Below are 16,048 nucleotides of genomic sequence, written 5' to 3' on the forward strand. Positions count from 1 at the left end.
AAGTTTTTTATTGTTTTACGTTTTGTTTGGATTATTTTGTATCTTCATTGCTTCACTGTCACACCTATTACCATTTTTTCTAATTTTGCTTGTAAAGCACATTGTGCAGCATACTGTAAATCATTGTAAATCTGCTATATAGATTAATTTGACCTTAGCTCTGACCTTGCTCTGCATAGGTCAGAGTCAATTAAAAGAACAAATAAAAAGAGAGTTATTGTATTTATGTTTAAACATAAAACACACACCTGGGGTCGGAGGGGGTGGAGGTGACTTTGGAGTGACTCCTACATATACATAAACAAAGCACCAGAAATCATTAACAAGATGGCATGATTAAGAACAAGCAATATATTTGTAACATTAAAAATAACATTGACGGTTATCTAATAGCAGCTCTACAAAACTGTAGCATACAACCACTTTTTACCTGTAGGGATCTGACAAATCCAGCCTTTATATCCCTCGCATTGATTATCATTCCAAGATCCACTTTGGTCCCAATGACGTTGATAAAATTCAACACAAGATTCAACTTTGTTTTTGTTGTTTGGCTCTCCACTTTGCCAGTGTTGAAAGTTTACCTGTTAACAGATGTTACAGCATAGATCTTAAACTGTTTGGAAAAGGATAAAAAGAAAAGACAACCATTTACTCACTGGAGAACCGTCACTCCAAACATAGCCAGTGTCCTGGTCAGGGGCACTGAGTCCAATCCAGAGGTTGCTATATCTGCAAGGCCACAAATAAGTGTAGCATATCATTATTTATATAGTAGTTCTTTTCCACAATTTTATATTAGCATTTTCAGATATTACTTTAATAATAACAAAAGGATACTGCTCATCTTCTAAAAAAACAGTCAAGAATAAACTAATAAGAACATACTGTGGTGAATGCCAATGAAAAACTACTTTGTTGTGACACAACACTGCTTGAACACATAATTATGGTCTGACCACCGAATGACTGTCATGCTCCACCCTTTTTGTGACTGGGATTATGTCTCTTTAAGGAGGTTATAGCTAGCAATAGTAACAATGCAGGCTACGTGACTGCTGAGCTGTGCACCCTGTTGAAGAGGAGAATAGCACAGCTGCGCAAACTAAACCCAGACGTCATGCCCAAAAGGCGAATAAGCTGGAGGAAAAACTGCGATGCACCGACATACAGTTTAAAAACCAAAGCGCCGAACAATTCAATCTCTTTTTCCACCGGGCGTATGCTCGTCAGGAGAGACAAATTCCACATGGGTTTTTTCCTGCAAGCTAGCTGAGCATAGCTACCCCCTTTTATCTTTTCATTAAAAGGCGATGACTGCGGTGTACCACTGTGCCGACCCGCTGAGATTGGTTGGATGGAGCCTGCGACAGCGCTGCTGCTTGCAGGAACCTAGAATTGTAATGCGGTCGAATGACAGGTGGGCGCTCTGGTCGATAACCGTTTAAGTTACCTACACCAATTGAGTCAGACTGCTCTAAATTTTCCCCCGAGAACTGACCCGGTTTGGGAGGTTGGGATTCAAACCCGGGTTGACTGCATCGAGGACTAAGGCTACCTATATGTGTCGTGTGCACTAACCACTGCATCACCTGCATGCATATGTTGTGAGTTGTTAAACTTATTGTCTGGAGTTTTATAGTCTAACCTCCCCCTTTTGTAATAGGATAGGAGCAGCCATTTTATTCCACAAGCTAATATACGCGCACCTATGTAGTCAAACCCTCCCCTCCGGGTCAACTGATAAGGTTCACCATTCTGTGATTCACACTCCCTGGTATTTTTCCAGCTTGTTGCTCCACCTCGTCGACCGCATGGTAAGGGTCAGCCATCTTGCTAAGTACTCCAGAACCTAGGAAAGCCCCCGCCCTTTTTTGCTAGGTTAGATGAATGTAGCGTTGTCGCCATGCTCCAATGCAAATTGTTAATACAATTGTAAAAATTAACTATTTTTAAGCTGAATGTGATTGTGTTGTTTTAACTGCACCTATTATTGCCATTATATCTGCTGCTATTTTGAACAAACGCCATTGAATGTATTGACATTTGGCCTACCTTGGACAATCCCCTAAAGCCATTTAAACAGACTCGTAGAACCCCTTTTCCCCTCTTTCCAAACTATTCATTAGCCTACATACTGTTTATTTAGTGTTTGCATAGATTTTAAATTTCTTATAATCCCAGATTGTAGAAATAAATTCATCATTATTTTAACCTGTAGTCATTTGTGCTTTTTGTACAGCGAGTGGTTTATCACTCAGGCCAGTTCCACCCTTCTTTTGAAGGTGACATTTGAATAAACAGAGACAACATTTCTTTGGTTTGTAATTAAAAGCTCTCCTGATAGCCTAGCCTAAGTCACTAAACTGGTGAGAATAACTACATTTTAACAACTGGTCCACAAGCTATCCGGAGTGTGAAAAGAGAAAAATTCTGGTGAGAAAAAAGGTTATAGTTATAATTATTCAACTAAGAACATTAAATTGGTTTTATCCTCAATTTTGAAGGATTTAAAAAATGAACTAAAACTTCCGCTCTAGTTAATCATATATTCATAATCTACAGGTAAAATATCACAACAACTTCATGCAACAGTACAGTATGTTCACAAACCTGCTGTACTCCTGTCTCTCCAGTTGTTGCTCAGCAGCACTGTGGAAGCTTATTAGATCTCCTCCAATTGCTCTGCAGTATTTCTGAGCCTCAAACCAGGTCTTACCCTCTGCCGTCTCAAATATCTTAAACACATGAAGTTCAGCTATTGTTATATGTCAGTTTAGATGCAACCTGATTTTTCACAATGAGCAAAAGTCAAGTGGTTGGTTTATCTACATCAGCTTGTAGATAAACCAGCTGTTAATCAGTTAGCTGTCATTATTAAATGTCTGTCTGTCTGTCTGTCTGTCTGTCTGTCTGTCTGTCTAATGAAAAATATATATGTATAGGGATTATCTAGTTAATCCATCCCATCTATCCATTTTCTGTCACGCTTATCCCAAACGGGGTCGCAAGGGGTGCTGGCGCCGATCTCCAGCTGTCTATGGGTACCAGTCCATCGCAGGGCAAGGTAGCCAGTCCATCGCAGCTCAACACACAAACAAACAGGACAAACAACCTAAGGGGAATTGAGTGAAGCCAATTAACATAACAGTCATGTTTTAGACTGTGGGAGGGAGCTGGGGTACCCAGAGAGAACCCACACATGCTCAGGGGGAATTCCATGCAGAAAGACCCCATACCATATCCATATATATATATATATATATATATATATATATATATATATATATATATATATATATACATTGATTCAAAAAATCACATTTGCTGTTATTTCTTTCAAACTAATAAACATTTAAACATGTACAATTTAAATGTATTTTGCGTCAATTATTTCGGAATTTAGAAATATCAAATGTTTTATACTTTCTTCTGATGGATGAAAATTGAATAAACCTTGCAGTCTTGCAGTGTAGAAATTAACAACTTTTAAAGATTTTACCTTATAGCAGACTTGTCTTGATTTTACTTTGGTCCATTCGGCTGCACACTGGACAGAGGGAACAGTTGGTGTTGCAAGAGTCTCATTTGCCCCCTCTGCCAGATATTTACAGATGTACTTCTCTCTATTGGCACAAGACAAAACATCCCAGAGGCCCGCAGAACTACCAGTTGCCATTGCGACACAACCCTGGTTGTGGCCTTGTTTTTAGAGAGATTAAAAGCTGTCATTTCAAAATGTACTTTCAAGCACGTCATATGAACAGTAAGGTTTTCTTACCTGGCATTTCACTGTTCCAGTGAGTATATCTGACTGGTCTCTCATTGGTCCACTCAAAAACTTCTTGGTTTTTCTGGTTTGAAAGCCCTAACCAGAAATGTTTCTCCGGTCTCAGACCCACCAAGCTGACTAGAAACGCGTTGTCCACCCTGAAAATATGTATAACAAAATCATACATAATTTAGTTTATTTAAGTTTAATTTCCATCCATCCATCCATCCATCCATCATCTTCCATTTATCTGGGGTTGCGGGGCTAGCGGCTTCAGTAGAGAGGCCCTTAAATTCCTCCACTAGGGATCCTCCCCGACCCGGAGAAGGCACTCTACCATTTTCCAGCTCAGGACCATGGTCTTTGATTTAGAGGCACTTATCTCTATCCCAGCCCCTTCACACTTGGCTGCAAACCACTCCAGTGAGAGCTGTAGATAACGTCCTGATGAAGGCAATAGAATCACATCATCCACAAATAGCAGAGATGCGATCCTAACACCACCAAAATAGATCCCATCTTGGCTGTGCCTAGAAATTCTGTCCATAAAAGTGAACAGAATCTGTGACAAAAGGCAACCTTGGCGGAGTCCAACTCTCATCAGAAACAAGTCTGACATACTAACAGCAAAGCGGACCAGGCTCTGACACTGGTCATACAGAGAACTAACAGCCCTTATTAAAGGGCCCAGGGCTCCATACTCCTGGAGTACCCCCCACAGGACCCCCAGAAGGACGCGGTCGAATGTCTTCTCCAGATCCACAAAACACATGTAGACTGGTTTTGGTAAACTCCCATGCACCCTCCAGGAACCTGCTGAGGGTGTAGAGCTGGTCAAGTGTTCCACGGCCAGGATGAAAACTACACCATTTCTCCTGAAAGATTCGACTATCCAACAGACCCTCCTTTCCAGAACCCCGGAATAAACCTTACTAAGTAGGCTTAAGAGTGTGATTCCTCTGTAGTTGGAACACACCCTCCGGGGGACCACCACCCCAGTATGTCAATCCAGGGGAACTACCCCTGATGTTCACACAATGTTGCAGAGTTGCGTTAACCAACACAGCCCCACAACATCCACAGCCCTAAGGTACTCAGGGCGAATCTCATCCACCCCTGGAGCCTTGCCACCGAGGAACTTTTTAACCACCTCAATGACTTTAGCAAGAGAGATGGGAGGACCCAAGCCGGAGACCTCAGGCTCTCCAATGGAAGACATGTTGGTGGGATTAAGGAGGTGTTCAAAGTACTCCACCCACCGACATACAACGTCCCAAGTCGAGGTCAGCAGCACACCACCCCCACTATAAATAGTGTTGGTACTGCACTGCTTCACCTCCTGAGACGCCGGATCGTGGACCAGAATCGCTTCGAAGCCATACGAAGCCGCACGCCCCAGTTTTTGCCTCAGCGACCAGCCAAGCCACCTGCCGCTTTGACTGCCGGTACATATCAGCTGCTTCTGTATATATATGTATGTATATACACACGTGTGTATATATATATATATATATATATATATATATATATATATATATATATATATATATATATATATATATATATATATATATATATATATATGTATATATATATATATATATATATATATATGTATATATATATATATATATATATATATATATATATGTATATATATATATATATATAAAATACATACCTAAATATACATACCTGGTTGAAACATCAGTTAAATACGAGTTTGATCTCTGGCAGTCTTCTTTTGCCTCTCCAAATGTCTTTCTCTGAGTGCCGGTGAAGTAACAGTAGGAGCCATACCTTCTCCAACCCTTTTTGGTAAAATAAAGACATTTTTATAAATGAAGTTATATACAATTTTTCAAACAGGAATCTTTAACCCACATCTGTAACCCATATATATATATATATATATATATATATATATATATATATATATATATATATATATATATACAGGCATCTTTAAATGTCTAGTGAAAATCTCCACTATAATAACTGTGCTCCATGAATTTCTGGCACTAGATCAGAGGAATTATGTAACTGTTTTTTTTTTTTTTATTGTTTTTTTTTTTTTCTTATCTTTTCCACTTTCCTTAAATAATTAAAATAATAAAATAAAGGATAAAATTTCGAAAAATATTTATTTTTAGTGATGAAAATTATACTCACAACTTTGCACCCTGTATCCTGCTGTCCTTCTTCTTCAGAGGGTTCAGAAGCACTGGTTTTCATACAAACAAAGCCATGTTTCTCCTTACAGTCCCGATCAGCCCAGTTTCCACTCTACAGGAAGGATATGCACAAAAATGTTCAATTTAAAAAGAGGCTATCACATCAAAGCATATTTCACATAAGAATAATGCAATAATAATGCAGACAAAACAGAAGTTATAGTTTTTGGACCAGAGTCTCTGAAAAAGAAACTGATTAGCCAGTCACTTCATTTGGATGGGATTAAACTGATTTCAGATAATAAAGTAAAAAATCTTGGTGTTATTTTTGATCAGGACCTGTCATTTAAATCCCATATCAAAGAGGTTTCTAGAATTTCCTTCTTTCATCTGAGGAACATTGCAAAAATTAGAAATATCCTGTCCAGGGGTGATGCTGAGAAACTAGTCCATGCATTTGTTACTTCAAGGCTGGACTATTGTAATTCTTTACTATCAGGAAGTCCACAAACTGTAGTTAAAAGCCTTCAGCTGATCCAAAATGCTGCAGCCAGAGTTCTAATGAAAATGAAAAAGAGAGATCATATCTCTCCTATCCTGGCTTCTCTTCATTGGCTTCCTGTTAAATCAAGAATAGAATTTAAAATCCTCCTTCTCACATATAAAGCCTTAAATGGCCAAGCTCCATCTTATATCAGAGATCTGATTGTTCCTTATGTTCCTAACAGAGCACTTCGCTCTCAATCTGCAGGTTTACTAGTGGTTCCTAGAATTTCTAAAAGTAGAATGGGACGCAGATCTTTTAGTTATCAGGCTCCTCTCCTGTGGAACCAACTACCAGTTTTAGTCCGTGAGGCAGACACCCTGTCTACTTTTAAGGCTAGGCTTAAAACTTTCATTTTTGATAAAGCTTATAGTTAGGGTGGCTCAGGTTATCCTGAGCTATCTCTATAGTTATGCTGCTATAGGCTTAGACTTTTGGAGGACATAGGGACCCCCCATTTCATCATTCTGCTTCATTTTCTCTCTGTTCTCCTATTCTGCAGAATCTGTTAGTTCAATCTCTAACCTTCTGCTCTCTCTGCTTTTCCTCAGAGTAGCTTTGCCTCGTCTGTTCCTGTTTGGCTGTGACGTCATCCTGGAAAAAAACATCAGCTGTGCTGCTTCTATCAACACCCTTGTTAATAGATGTTGGAGATCGGCCTGTTTTCCAGTGTGGTCCTGTTTCTCTGACCGTGACTGAGTGGATGTGCTCTCTTCGTCCTCTGGCATGGGAGCTGCCTTGGAGCTCGTCTGCCTGGCTGTGTGTTTCCTGGACGGGGCCGCCTTTTACAGCTGCTTTTTGTATCTCTGCTTCTGTCTCCTTGAACCCCAGTCGGCCTCGGCAGATGGCCGCTCACACTGAGCCTGGTTCTGCTGGAGGTTTCTTCCTGTTAAAAGGGAGTTTTTCCTCTCCACTGTCGCTACAAGCATGCTTAGTGTGGGGGATTGTATTTGAGTCAATGAGTCAATGCAATCAACTGGTTTTCCTTAGATAGAAAACTTTGTATCAATTTGACTGTATTATCTGGTTGAACTGTAAAGTGCCTTGAGATGACATGTGTTGTGAATTTGGCGCTATATAAATAAACTGAATTGAATTGAATTGAATTAATCTTAGACTGTAAAATTTTAAACATATTAGATTACATATGCATTTTCACTTCACCCTGTGAAATTTACCTACTTCAAATCTTTCTGTTCATGAGGCCTTCCAACATTAAAAACATTTAACATAAAAGAGTGGGGAAAAATGTTACCATGTGTATTATCTCACATACAACAATAGGTCAAAACTCTAAGATGAAACACATAATATAAAAAAATTACAAATTGTCATCTATACATCTACTGTCTTTCCTTCATTTCAAACTGGTTACCAAGGGTAAGGGGTATTGAATAGAATCAAGACCTTTCTCCTCCTGTAATCCCTTCCAGCTCCCTCTGGGTGTTCCAAGACCAGACAGGAAACATTATTCCTACAGTAAGGTTTTCCTTTTAGAGGGATATGTTTGGTAGTCCTCCAAAAGGAGATACCCAAAAGGCACCTGACCAGATTCCTGAACCACCTCAAATGACTTCTCTTGATATGGAGAAGCAGTGATTACACTTTGAGTTTTGTTAAGATGACAGAGCTCCCCATAGTATTTCTTAGGACCCATTTTAGAAAAAACTGATTTCAGCCACTGTCTTTATACAAATCATTTTATCTTATGTGCATACTGTAGGTATGGAATATCAAAGACCAGTTGATTTAAAGTTTAACTTTTTCAACATAGCTTTTTTTTTTTTTTTATCACATCAGATCAGAGCAGATAGTGCAGGTCCATCGTATTTCACATTTTCTTATTAAAAAAATATATTTTATACCTCTCCCCTAATCAGAACACAGTCTTCATGATCTGATGCAGCAGCTGGTCTTCCAAACTCCCAGCTGGTGAAGCTAACTTTGCTGTGGTCAGTCCAGTCAAACAACCTTTCTCTTTTTATGTCATTAAGTCCAATCCAAAGCTCGTCAGTTGGGGCTACAGACAGAACAAATAAAATGTTTTTTTTTAATAATATATACTGTATAATCAGTACATTGTATGACTTAATCATCTTCAATATGTATGCTAATTTTGAACATTTATGATGCTGTAAAAGGGCTTCTGGATGCCTTCAAAGGTATGTTATGTCTGCTTTGTCAAGTTTACATTATGACATGCTGCTATATCTGTGTTTATTGTGCTTTGGTGCTCGCTATGTCCACAAAATGAACTTGGTGGTTGAATTGTTGAGAATATAACCTTTCTATATTGGTAAAAATTTTACTGGTGGAATTTTATGCATTTACTCCACTTAACATCCAACCGGTAGTTTTAAAGAGGTTAAAGGAATAATGAAAAGGATATAAATGCATGTTTATTTTAGCTGTTTTAAGAAAAAGTTGAATTGCGGTATTCAAAGTTGAAAGGCCAGTATAAAAATAAGGGTACCATATCCAAGCTGAGAGATAACAAAACTCTGGTCCTCTGTGTTTCGGATACTCGCTAAGTCTCCTCCCTCCTTACGACAGGTTTGTTGAGCATCAGACCAGCTTTTTCCAGTGCGGTCAAGACGGAAGCAATGACCATTGTATGGAATCCATGGTGTTGAACAGAATCCCATGTCAAGACCTGATTTGAAGATATGCAAAAATATCAATATTCATTTAAGGAAGTTTGGCAGTGTCATTTATTCATTTTAGATAATAGAATTAGACTATTAGTTACCCTCAGTTGGAGAAGGTAGAACTCCTTCACTGTAGCAAATGTAGCCCAGTTTCTTGTTGCATTTTGAACTTTGCCATGAGTATCTTAAAGCACCATCCATCAACCCACAGCTAAATGCTGCATTGGTAAGTGGATGTCCTAAAACCACCAGGATAGACAACCATAAGTGTGAGGCAGCATTATTATGATGCAACATGCAGAGTAGCCAAAGATTGTGCTCAACTAAGAGTAGCCATTGTTCAAAAAAACTTATTAAGTAAAAATAAATAAAAGCTAAGGGGAAAAAGTAGTTCTGTAAAAAAAAGTGATCATAACATCTGAATCATGTACTAAACAAAAAAATTAAAAGTTGACTATACTGACGAAGAATTATATTAAATCAACAAAGCTTTTATACAGCAAGAATTATCCCTTTGACATAAAATATAATCTTAATAACTGGTAGATTTTGTGTTAAACAAGTCTGTATTTATTCTGTGAAGTTTCTTACAGTGAATAGAGTAGCCAGAGCTTTTGCTCAAGTAAAGGTATAAATTACAATGCAGTAAAGTACTCCTAAAAGCATTCTTTTTGAAAAGATTTATTCAAGTAAATGTAACTATTATTACTTTTCATACTTACTAGGATTTTTTAATGTGCTAAGTTAAGGTCTAGGATGTTTCAGTACTTGCTTTTAAAAGGGTAAAGACAAGCTGATTGTGAAAGCAACTGCAAATTTAATTCTTTATACCTTTTTTAAGCAATACCAGAAATATTTAGATTGAGATGTTAAGACATGTTAGTAGAGCTCAAAAGAAGTAGGTAGACTTCCAGCACTAATTATAAAAAAATCTTAAAAATGATCACATTTAAATTCTTGTGTTAGATTCATATTTTTGTAAGATAACAAATTTATACTTGCTTTTAAACTGTCTGAGATTGTCACTCCTATTGATTTCTATATCTAACCCATTCCACAAAATATTCCCTGCTTGGCTAAGCCCCAAACTTTTAAGTGTAAACCACATCTTCTCAACACATATTCTCCTATCAGTTTGTAATTCCCCTTCTCTATTGTTTAACATTTTTGTATATTGCAAGGAAGTGGATCAAGGCTTGCATTGTACACTACAGCAAGAATTAAAAAATGTAATTAAGTCTTTGAGTTTCAATATGTGAGATTTTAAGAAACTTCTATTAATATAATCACTGTATACAACATTATGAGTGATTCATATGGCTTTTTTCTGAAGTTTGATTAATCTAGATTACCTTTGTACGTATTACGCCAAACCTCTATGCAATAACTAATGCAATGAAGGACTAATGAATTGTGCCTTAGTAATAATAATAATGCCTTACTCTTGACAGAAATGATACACTTCTTGCCATTTTTGATTCAATATTTTCTATTTGCAGTTTTAAGCTTACATCATGACTTAAAATCATGAATATAGGAAATGATAAAAAAAATATATATAAACCTGAATCCCAATTTAAGTAACGAAATGGGCTCCCATTGGTCCATTTCCAGCCATTTTCAGAATCCAAGGTTAACCCAGTCCAAAGTTTGTATCCTTGGTGGATACCTCCTGGCTCGAGTAAAGCTGTGAGAAAGAATCAAAAGGGAGACAAAATGAAGCTCATCTATATATCTACCTGTCTGAGGTTCCATAATTCATTCCTAGTTGCTTAAAATTTTTAGTTCATCTCATAAGTTGCTGTACCTGTGATATAAGCCTGCTCATTAGGATCTGTGATGCTGAGCAAGGAGGCACTCTGTTGCTTACAACTTTTTTCAGCCTCCCACCATGTCAAAGCAGAGTTTGTGTTCAGCTGATAAACTGCTCCATTTGTTGGATGTCTGATCCACTTGTCCTTAGCTGCAAAACATTATATACAGGTGAATCTAAATACATTTCAATATCAATTAAACATTCAGTTATTTTAGTAACCCCACACAAAAAGTTTATTTATTTTTTACATTTAATAGATTTATTATAAACAGGGTGAAACAAAATCAAGTGTAGGTAGTTATTTGGAATGTCAGTTGCAGCATGATTGCTGGTTGGAACCATAAGACTGTCAGTCTAGATCCCTGACCTAGACCCTTAACCCCACAATCCTCCCCAAGCTCTGCTCACTGCTCACTGCTCCCTAAAGGATTGGTTAAAAGCATTTATTTTGTGATATGCAATTGCAATGACCAATAAAGGTGATTATTATTCACTTGACAATAAAGTTGAGTGATACCATGATCTTTAAAATGGATATTAGTATTCTTTTAGCAATGTAGGCACTACCATGCCCTACTAGAAATTAAATCAGCATCTCTATAAAGCTGTATCGAGTTACATTTTAAGACCTATGGTGATTTATCAATGATCATTTGGTGTAAATTAGCACAAAAACATACATTGGAAACTTGGTCATCTCCTATTGTTACTAGGAAAAAAATTTTCATGACTCACTGTTTGTTGGGCAGTACCCCCACATCTCATGTTCGTATTTAGTTTCAACAGCACACCAAGGACGCTCTTCTGAAGTGCAGTCTGAGTACCACTGGTTATTATAATAGAAAGGGAACATGCAAGGCCTTCCTGCGGCATTTCCTTCAATAGTGAAAAGTTCTAAAAAAAAAAAAAACACATTAAAAACAATATATATATATTTATATACATATAGTTTTACACACGTACAGAGAGAAATATAAATAAGTTACTCCATTCTTGTAAACAATGGAGTTGGATACCTCTATGTGTTCTAGTGCATGGTCCACTGTGAGTCCCTGAGATTGTGAGCTGAGAGTTGGGTCCAGTTGCTCTCGATAGTACGGCTGTACTGTCAGCTTTGAGCTCAACATAAAGCTCCTGGCCTTGGAGGGCGAGCAGCGTTTCATTCTTACATTCCCACTTTTGGTATTTACTTGTTTCATCACAGTCATAAAAGGTTACTTTGCTCCCCACAGTGTCTCCCTCGACTCCCAGGCATTTATTTTTCCCAGGTACCAGCAATCGTTCAGCAGTTGTCCAGCGTATTTCTTGGCAAATAGAATCATGTTTAACCAAGCAAAAACCAGCTTTGTTGTTAAGCTTGAATGGTGAATCTGCAAAGAGAATTTGTCTTCGTGAAAATTAAATAGATTTTTATGTTATCAGTAAGATGTTTCACTTTACATTAAGCGCAAACCAAATATATAATAATTAGACATATATGCTTCTCTTAATCTAAAAAAGTAAAACATTAATAATAAAAGTTGGAATACTGCACCGTCTGATGCCATGCACTGCAGAATATTTAGTAGCAGCGCAAAGATCATCCATATGACTCTCATGATTTTCAGAGATTTTTCCTCAGCCAAAGTGTGCACCCTTTGCTGAGTGTTGTTGGTCTATATGAAGAAGTAGGGGGCTTTTATTTGCACTGATGCCTCCTGCTACCTACGTCATCGGATCCCTTTTTTTCATTCTTTCTAATCAGTCAGCATTATGTCCCAGATTTGTTTGGTTTTTTCTCTTCTCACAAACAGGGAAGTACATTTCCCGTCACTTGAATGAGCTGTTGGTTCGAAGGAAGGGACTATAAAGTTGTGACTTCAGATGGTCTACAGGAACAACAGGGACAAGTCTACAGGGAAATACATACGTACTTAAACCGAGACCGCAGACAAACTGACTTTCTGCGGTTGCAAAAGAAGGGCCTTTAGGATACCTCATGCTTAACAGCATGTCGATTGTTAAACTGAAAAGTTTCCTCAGAGTGCTCTCCATAATTTAATTTGCTTTCCTGATTATTACTTGTGGTAAAGGACCAGGCTCCAGATGTTTAAAGAACAGATAAAACCCACTATATGACCTTAACCTGGTTGATGATGACAGCGCTGGGGATTGTGTAGAGACATCTACCAAATCTGGTATCAGATGGTCCAGATGAAAACCCGCATATCACATCATAACCAAGCAACTCACCATATGCCCCACATCGATCAGGAAAACAATACGAATATTAAATAAAAACAAAAATACTTTAAAATCTGTTTTGTTCTCCTAAAGCTTTCCAAACAGTCACCCTACTGCAGCCAGACAATGACGTCCCATCTTACCTCCAAGACTTCCTAAGACACAAACAAACAAGATTATCCCTGCTGACAATTAAATAGACCACCAGACCGTTTCATAGACTGCTCTGTCACAAGCTTTACTTTATGTGTATGCTGCATCTCCATGCACATACTTTTCTTACAGTTATGTTTCTGTCATTTAAAAATGTTTGTTATTATTCATCAAAGAATGAAGGACTTTTAATTATATTCCTCCTGTGGGGGTTGGTATTCAGTGTGCTCTCTAAAGATGTATATTTTACCTTATTTTTTATTTGTGTTTCTATTTTTTGTTTAGATCTATAGTTCTTATCTAGTCATTAACAATGTTTCATGTTCGCACCTTTATTTATCACTAAATTTGCTATGTACAGGATCTGTTAATGTAAGCAGACAGCCCCTTCTTTATGAATGCTGTGGAACAGCTTTAATCTCCCATGTCTTACATGACACAAACTTGTGATGGATGACGGTGGCTGGCTGATGTTATTGTAAATGTATATTTCTTTGGTGATAAAAACCTTTTTCTTTAATCAGCTGCTTTCGCTTACCTGCCGGCTGCTAGGTCCACTGTTAAAAACACATTACCTTTCCATTTATAACTGCTGGGTAAATCTAAAAGTACATAATGATGTTTGCAAGAGAACTTTATTTTGTGAAATTAGTGTATTTGGGTGAATTTTTCAACCCGCTAAAAACGTTAGCCTCCATATTGCTTCTAAAATACTAAAGTCTCTCTGGGCAGGGAGTGGCAAAGCCTGCATAGATGGACAGTCTGGCTTCTTAACAAGAGACTAGAGAAAATCTAAAAAGATAGCTTTTGTTGAGATCAACATAAGTTTCATATTCATATATCCATAATTTTATGATCAGTGATTTTTTTGAAACCACTGATCTTAAAATGCTGGGTCTCTTAGGAGCAAGAAATAAGGTAAAAGGTAAGACATCACCAAAACATAAAGGAGCTTGAGTAAAACATTTGAGCATTACTAGAGAGATGAAATAAACAGAGCAGATCTTTGTACACACCTGATCTAAATTGCGCCTTATGTATTTTGAAGGAGAATGAAGGGCTTATTTTAATGTGAGAATTTTTTGCTATTATTCCTCTGGTAGTCTTTATTTGAGAGTAAATTAACATGAAGTTGGAATGAGTGAGAGAGGAAACTTGCAACAAAGGTTGACTGTTAAGGATCTGAACCTGAAACCTACCTTTTATGGTCTGTTTGCAAAAAATTCATGCTTGTTTTTGCTATTTTTTTTCCAAAGTGAAACCCAATATTTATCCTCAGTGAAGTTAAAGCAGTTATTAGAAATCAAATTTCTAAATAAGCAGCAGTTGACACTCATTGTGGTTTAAACTGTGCCTCATGAAATGTTTTACTGAGAAGTAAGATAAAATCATTGTCAGCATTCTGAAGACTTCCTTTTAGCAGCTATTTCACAACAGTACAATCAGTTTATTGCGTAAGCTGATTTGTATTAGGTTAAAGTTGGTCTTTGAAAATGTATTCATAAAGTGAAAATGTACATTTTAAAAAAAACATTTTTAAAATTTTATTTGAAAATCAAGACTGTTAGTCATTATGAAACCATATTAAAAATATTGAGAAGCTTTAAAGGAATAAACACTAATAATATTAAATCAAGCTATACTTTCACAGAAAAAAAAGAAGAAAAGGCTCCAAGTTAAAATGCTGGGCTCTGATTAAACACAAAAATACCTCAATATCACAATAAAATATTAAAGAGAAAGTATAAAGTACCCGCAAAAGAAAATCTGTCTAAACATTGTTTTTTGATTAAAAAGTATGATAGTAAAATAACTGTGCTTTATGCGTTAATGGGATATTTTGATATATTCCTAGAAAATGGTCACAGTGGAGAGTGGACCAATAAAACAAGTGTTTGAAAAACATCACTAATTATTGGACTGATATAGTTATTTTCCAAAAAAAAGATACATGTGGAAAGGTTTAATATTTTTTTTTTTACAAAATGTAAAAACAATACACATCATCTAGAGAGTGAGCCTTGCATCTCGCATGTAGTCATCATATATATTCACCAATGGATAGAGAAACAACAGATACTGTTCCTCTTAAATGATTGAATACTCTACAGTAAAAATGAATGAATAGCTTTATTTCAGGTAATCACATAAAAAATATACAGTTTTTATTTGATTTCTGTTATACAACTCAGTAACATGCAAGTCCTACCTAAGCAAAATATATAGATCAGCTTTTGTAAAGTCTATTAAAAAGTAGAAAGAACAGAAAAACTATACTTAATTACATTAGTGTGAGTAAATGTAACCACTTACCCCCGGATGTTTCAACCATTTACAGTAAAATCAATTTTTGAAAATGAATGAAAATAATTTAAAGCTAAATTGCTCTGTGTAATTAATACACTTGAGCTTGATGTTTTTATCTTCTTTCTTTTAAGATTTTTATTTTTGTAATTTCGCTTACATTATGAATTCCAAACACCACAAATGCAGAATATTATTATCTTCTTTTTTTTTTTGCTGTTTTTCAATGTTATATACTTATCACAGGCTGAGGATCATCTTAATATGCCCTCCCCACCAGGTTTTCACTGTTCACCAAACCTGGCTGCAATATGTTGCAGGTTAAAAATGGGATTTCAAAGGAAGCAAAGCCTGATATTGGTGATATACTGTATGATGACCAGACTTCTTGAACAAGAAGAAAGTAAAGCCAGC

At 36.8% G+C, this 16,048-nt stretch overlaps 1 protein-coding gene across 1 annotated transcript in view; it reads right to left on the bottom strand.

The window, feature by feature from the left end:
* The window catches only part of LOC119790451 (macrophage mannose receptor 1-like), a 28,202-nt gene extending 15,613 nt beyond the window's left edge, over positions 1 to 12,589 (bottom strand). The window contains exons 1-16 of the mRNA XM_038295975.1: positions 12,489 to 12,589; positions 11,971 to 12,324; positions 11,690 to 11,848; positions 10,946 to 11,101; positions 10,703 to 10,825; positions 9,240 to 9,377; positions 8,964 to 9,143; positions 8,356 to 8,510; positions 5,945 to 6,058; positions 5,468 to 5,583; positions 3,782 to 3,930; positions 3,503 to 3,702; positions 2,614 to 2,738; positions 660 to 732; positions 431 to 584; positions 249 to 287 (exon numbers count right to left, since the gene is read on the bottom strand). Coding sequence (XP_038151903.1) covers positions 249 to 287; positions 431 to 584; positions 660 to 732; positions 2,614 to 2,738; positions 3,503 to 3,702; positions 3,782 to 3,930; positions 5,468 to 5,583; positions 5,945 to 6,058; positions 8,356 to 8,510; positions 8,964 to 9,143; positions 9,240 to 9,377; positions 10,703 to 10,825; positions 10,946 to 11,101; positions 11,690 to 11,848; positions 11,971 to 12,324; positions 12,489 to 12,552 — 2,299 coding nt within the window. The 5' untranslated portion in view covers positions 12,553 to 12,589. The remainder of the gene's footprint in view (positions 1 to 248; positions 288 to 430; positions 585 to 659; positions 733 to 2,613; positions 2,739 to 3,502; positions 3,703 to 3,781; positions 3,931 to 5,467; positions 5,584 to 5,944; positions 6,059 to 8,355; positions 8,511 to 8,963; positions 9,144 to 9,239; positions 9,378 to 10,702; positions 10,826 to 10,945; positions 11,102 to 11,689; positions 11,849 to 11,970; positions 12,325 to 12,488) is intronic.
* Positions 12,590 to 16,048: the final 3,459 nt, after the last annotated feature.

This window comes from Cyprinodon tularosa, unplaced genomic scaffold (genome assembly GCF_016077235.1).
Source record: "Cyprinodon tularosa strain WSP-4 unplaced genomic scaffold, ASM1607723v1 ctg364, whole genome shotgun sequence".
Lineage (NCBI taxonomy): Eukaryota > Metazoa > Chordata > Actinopteri > Cyprinodontiformes > Cyprinodontidae > Cyprinodon > Cyprinodon tularosa.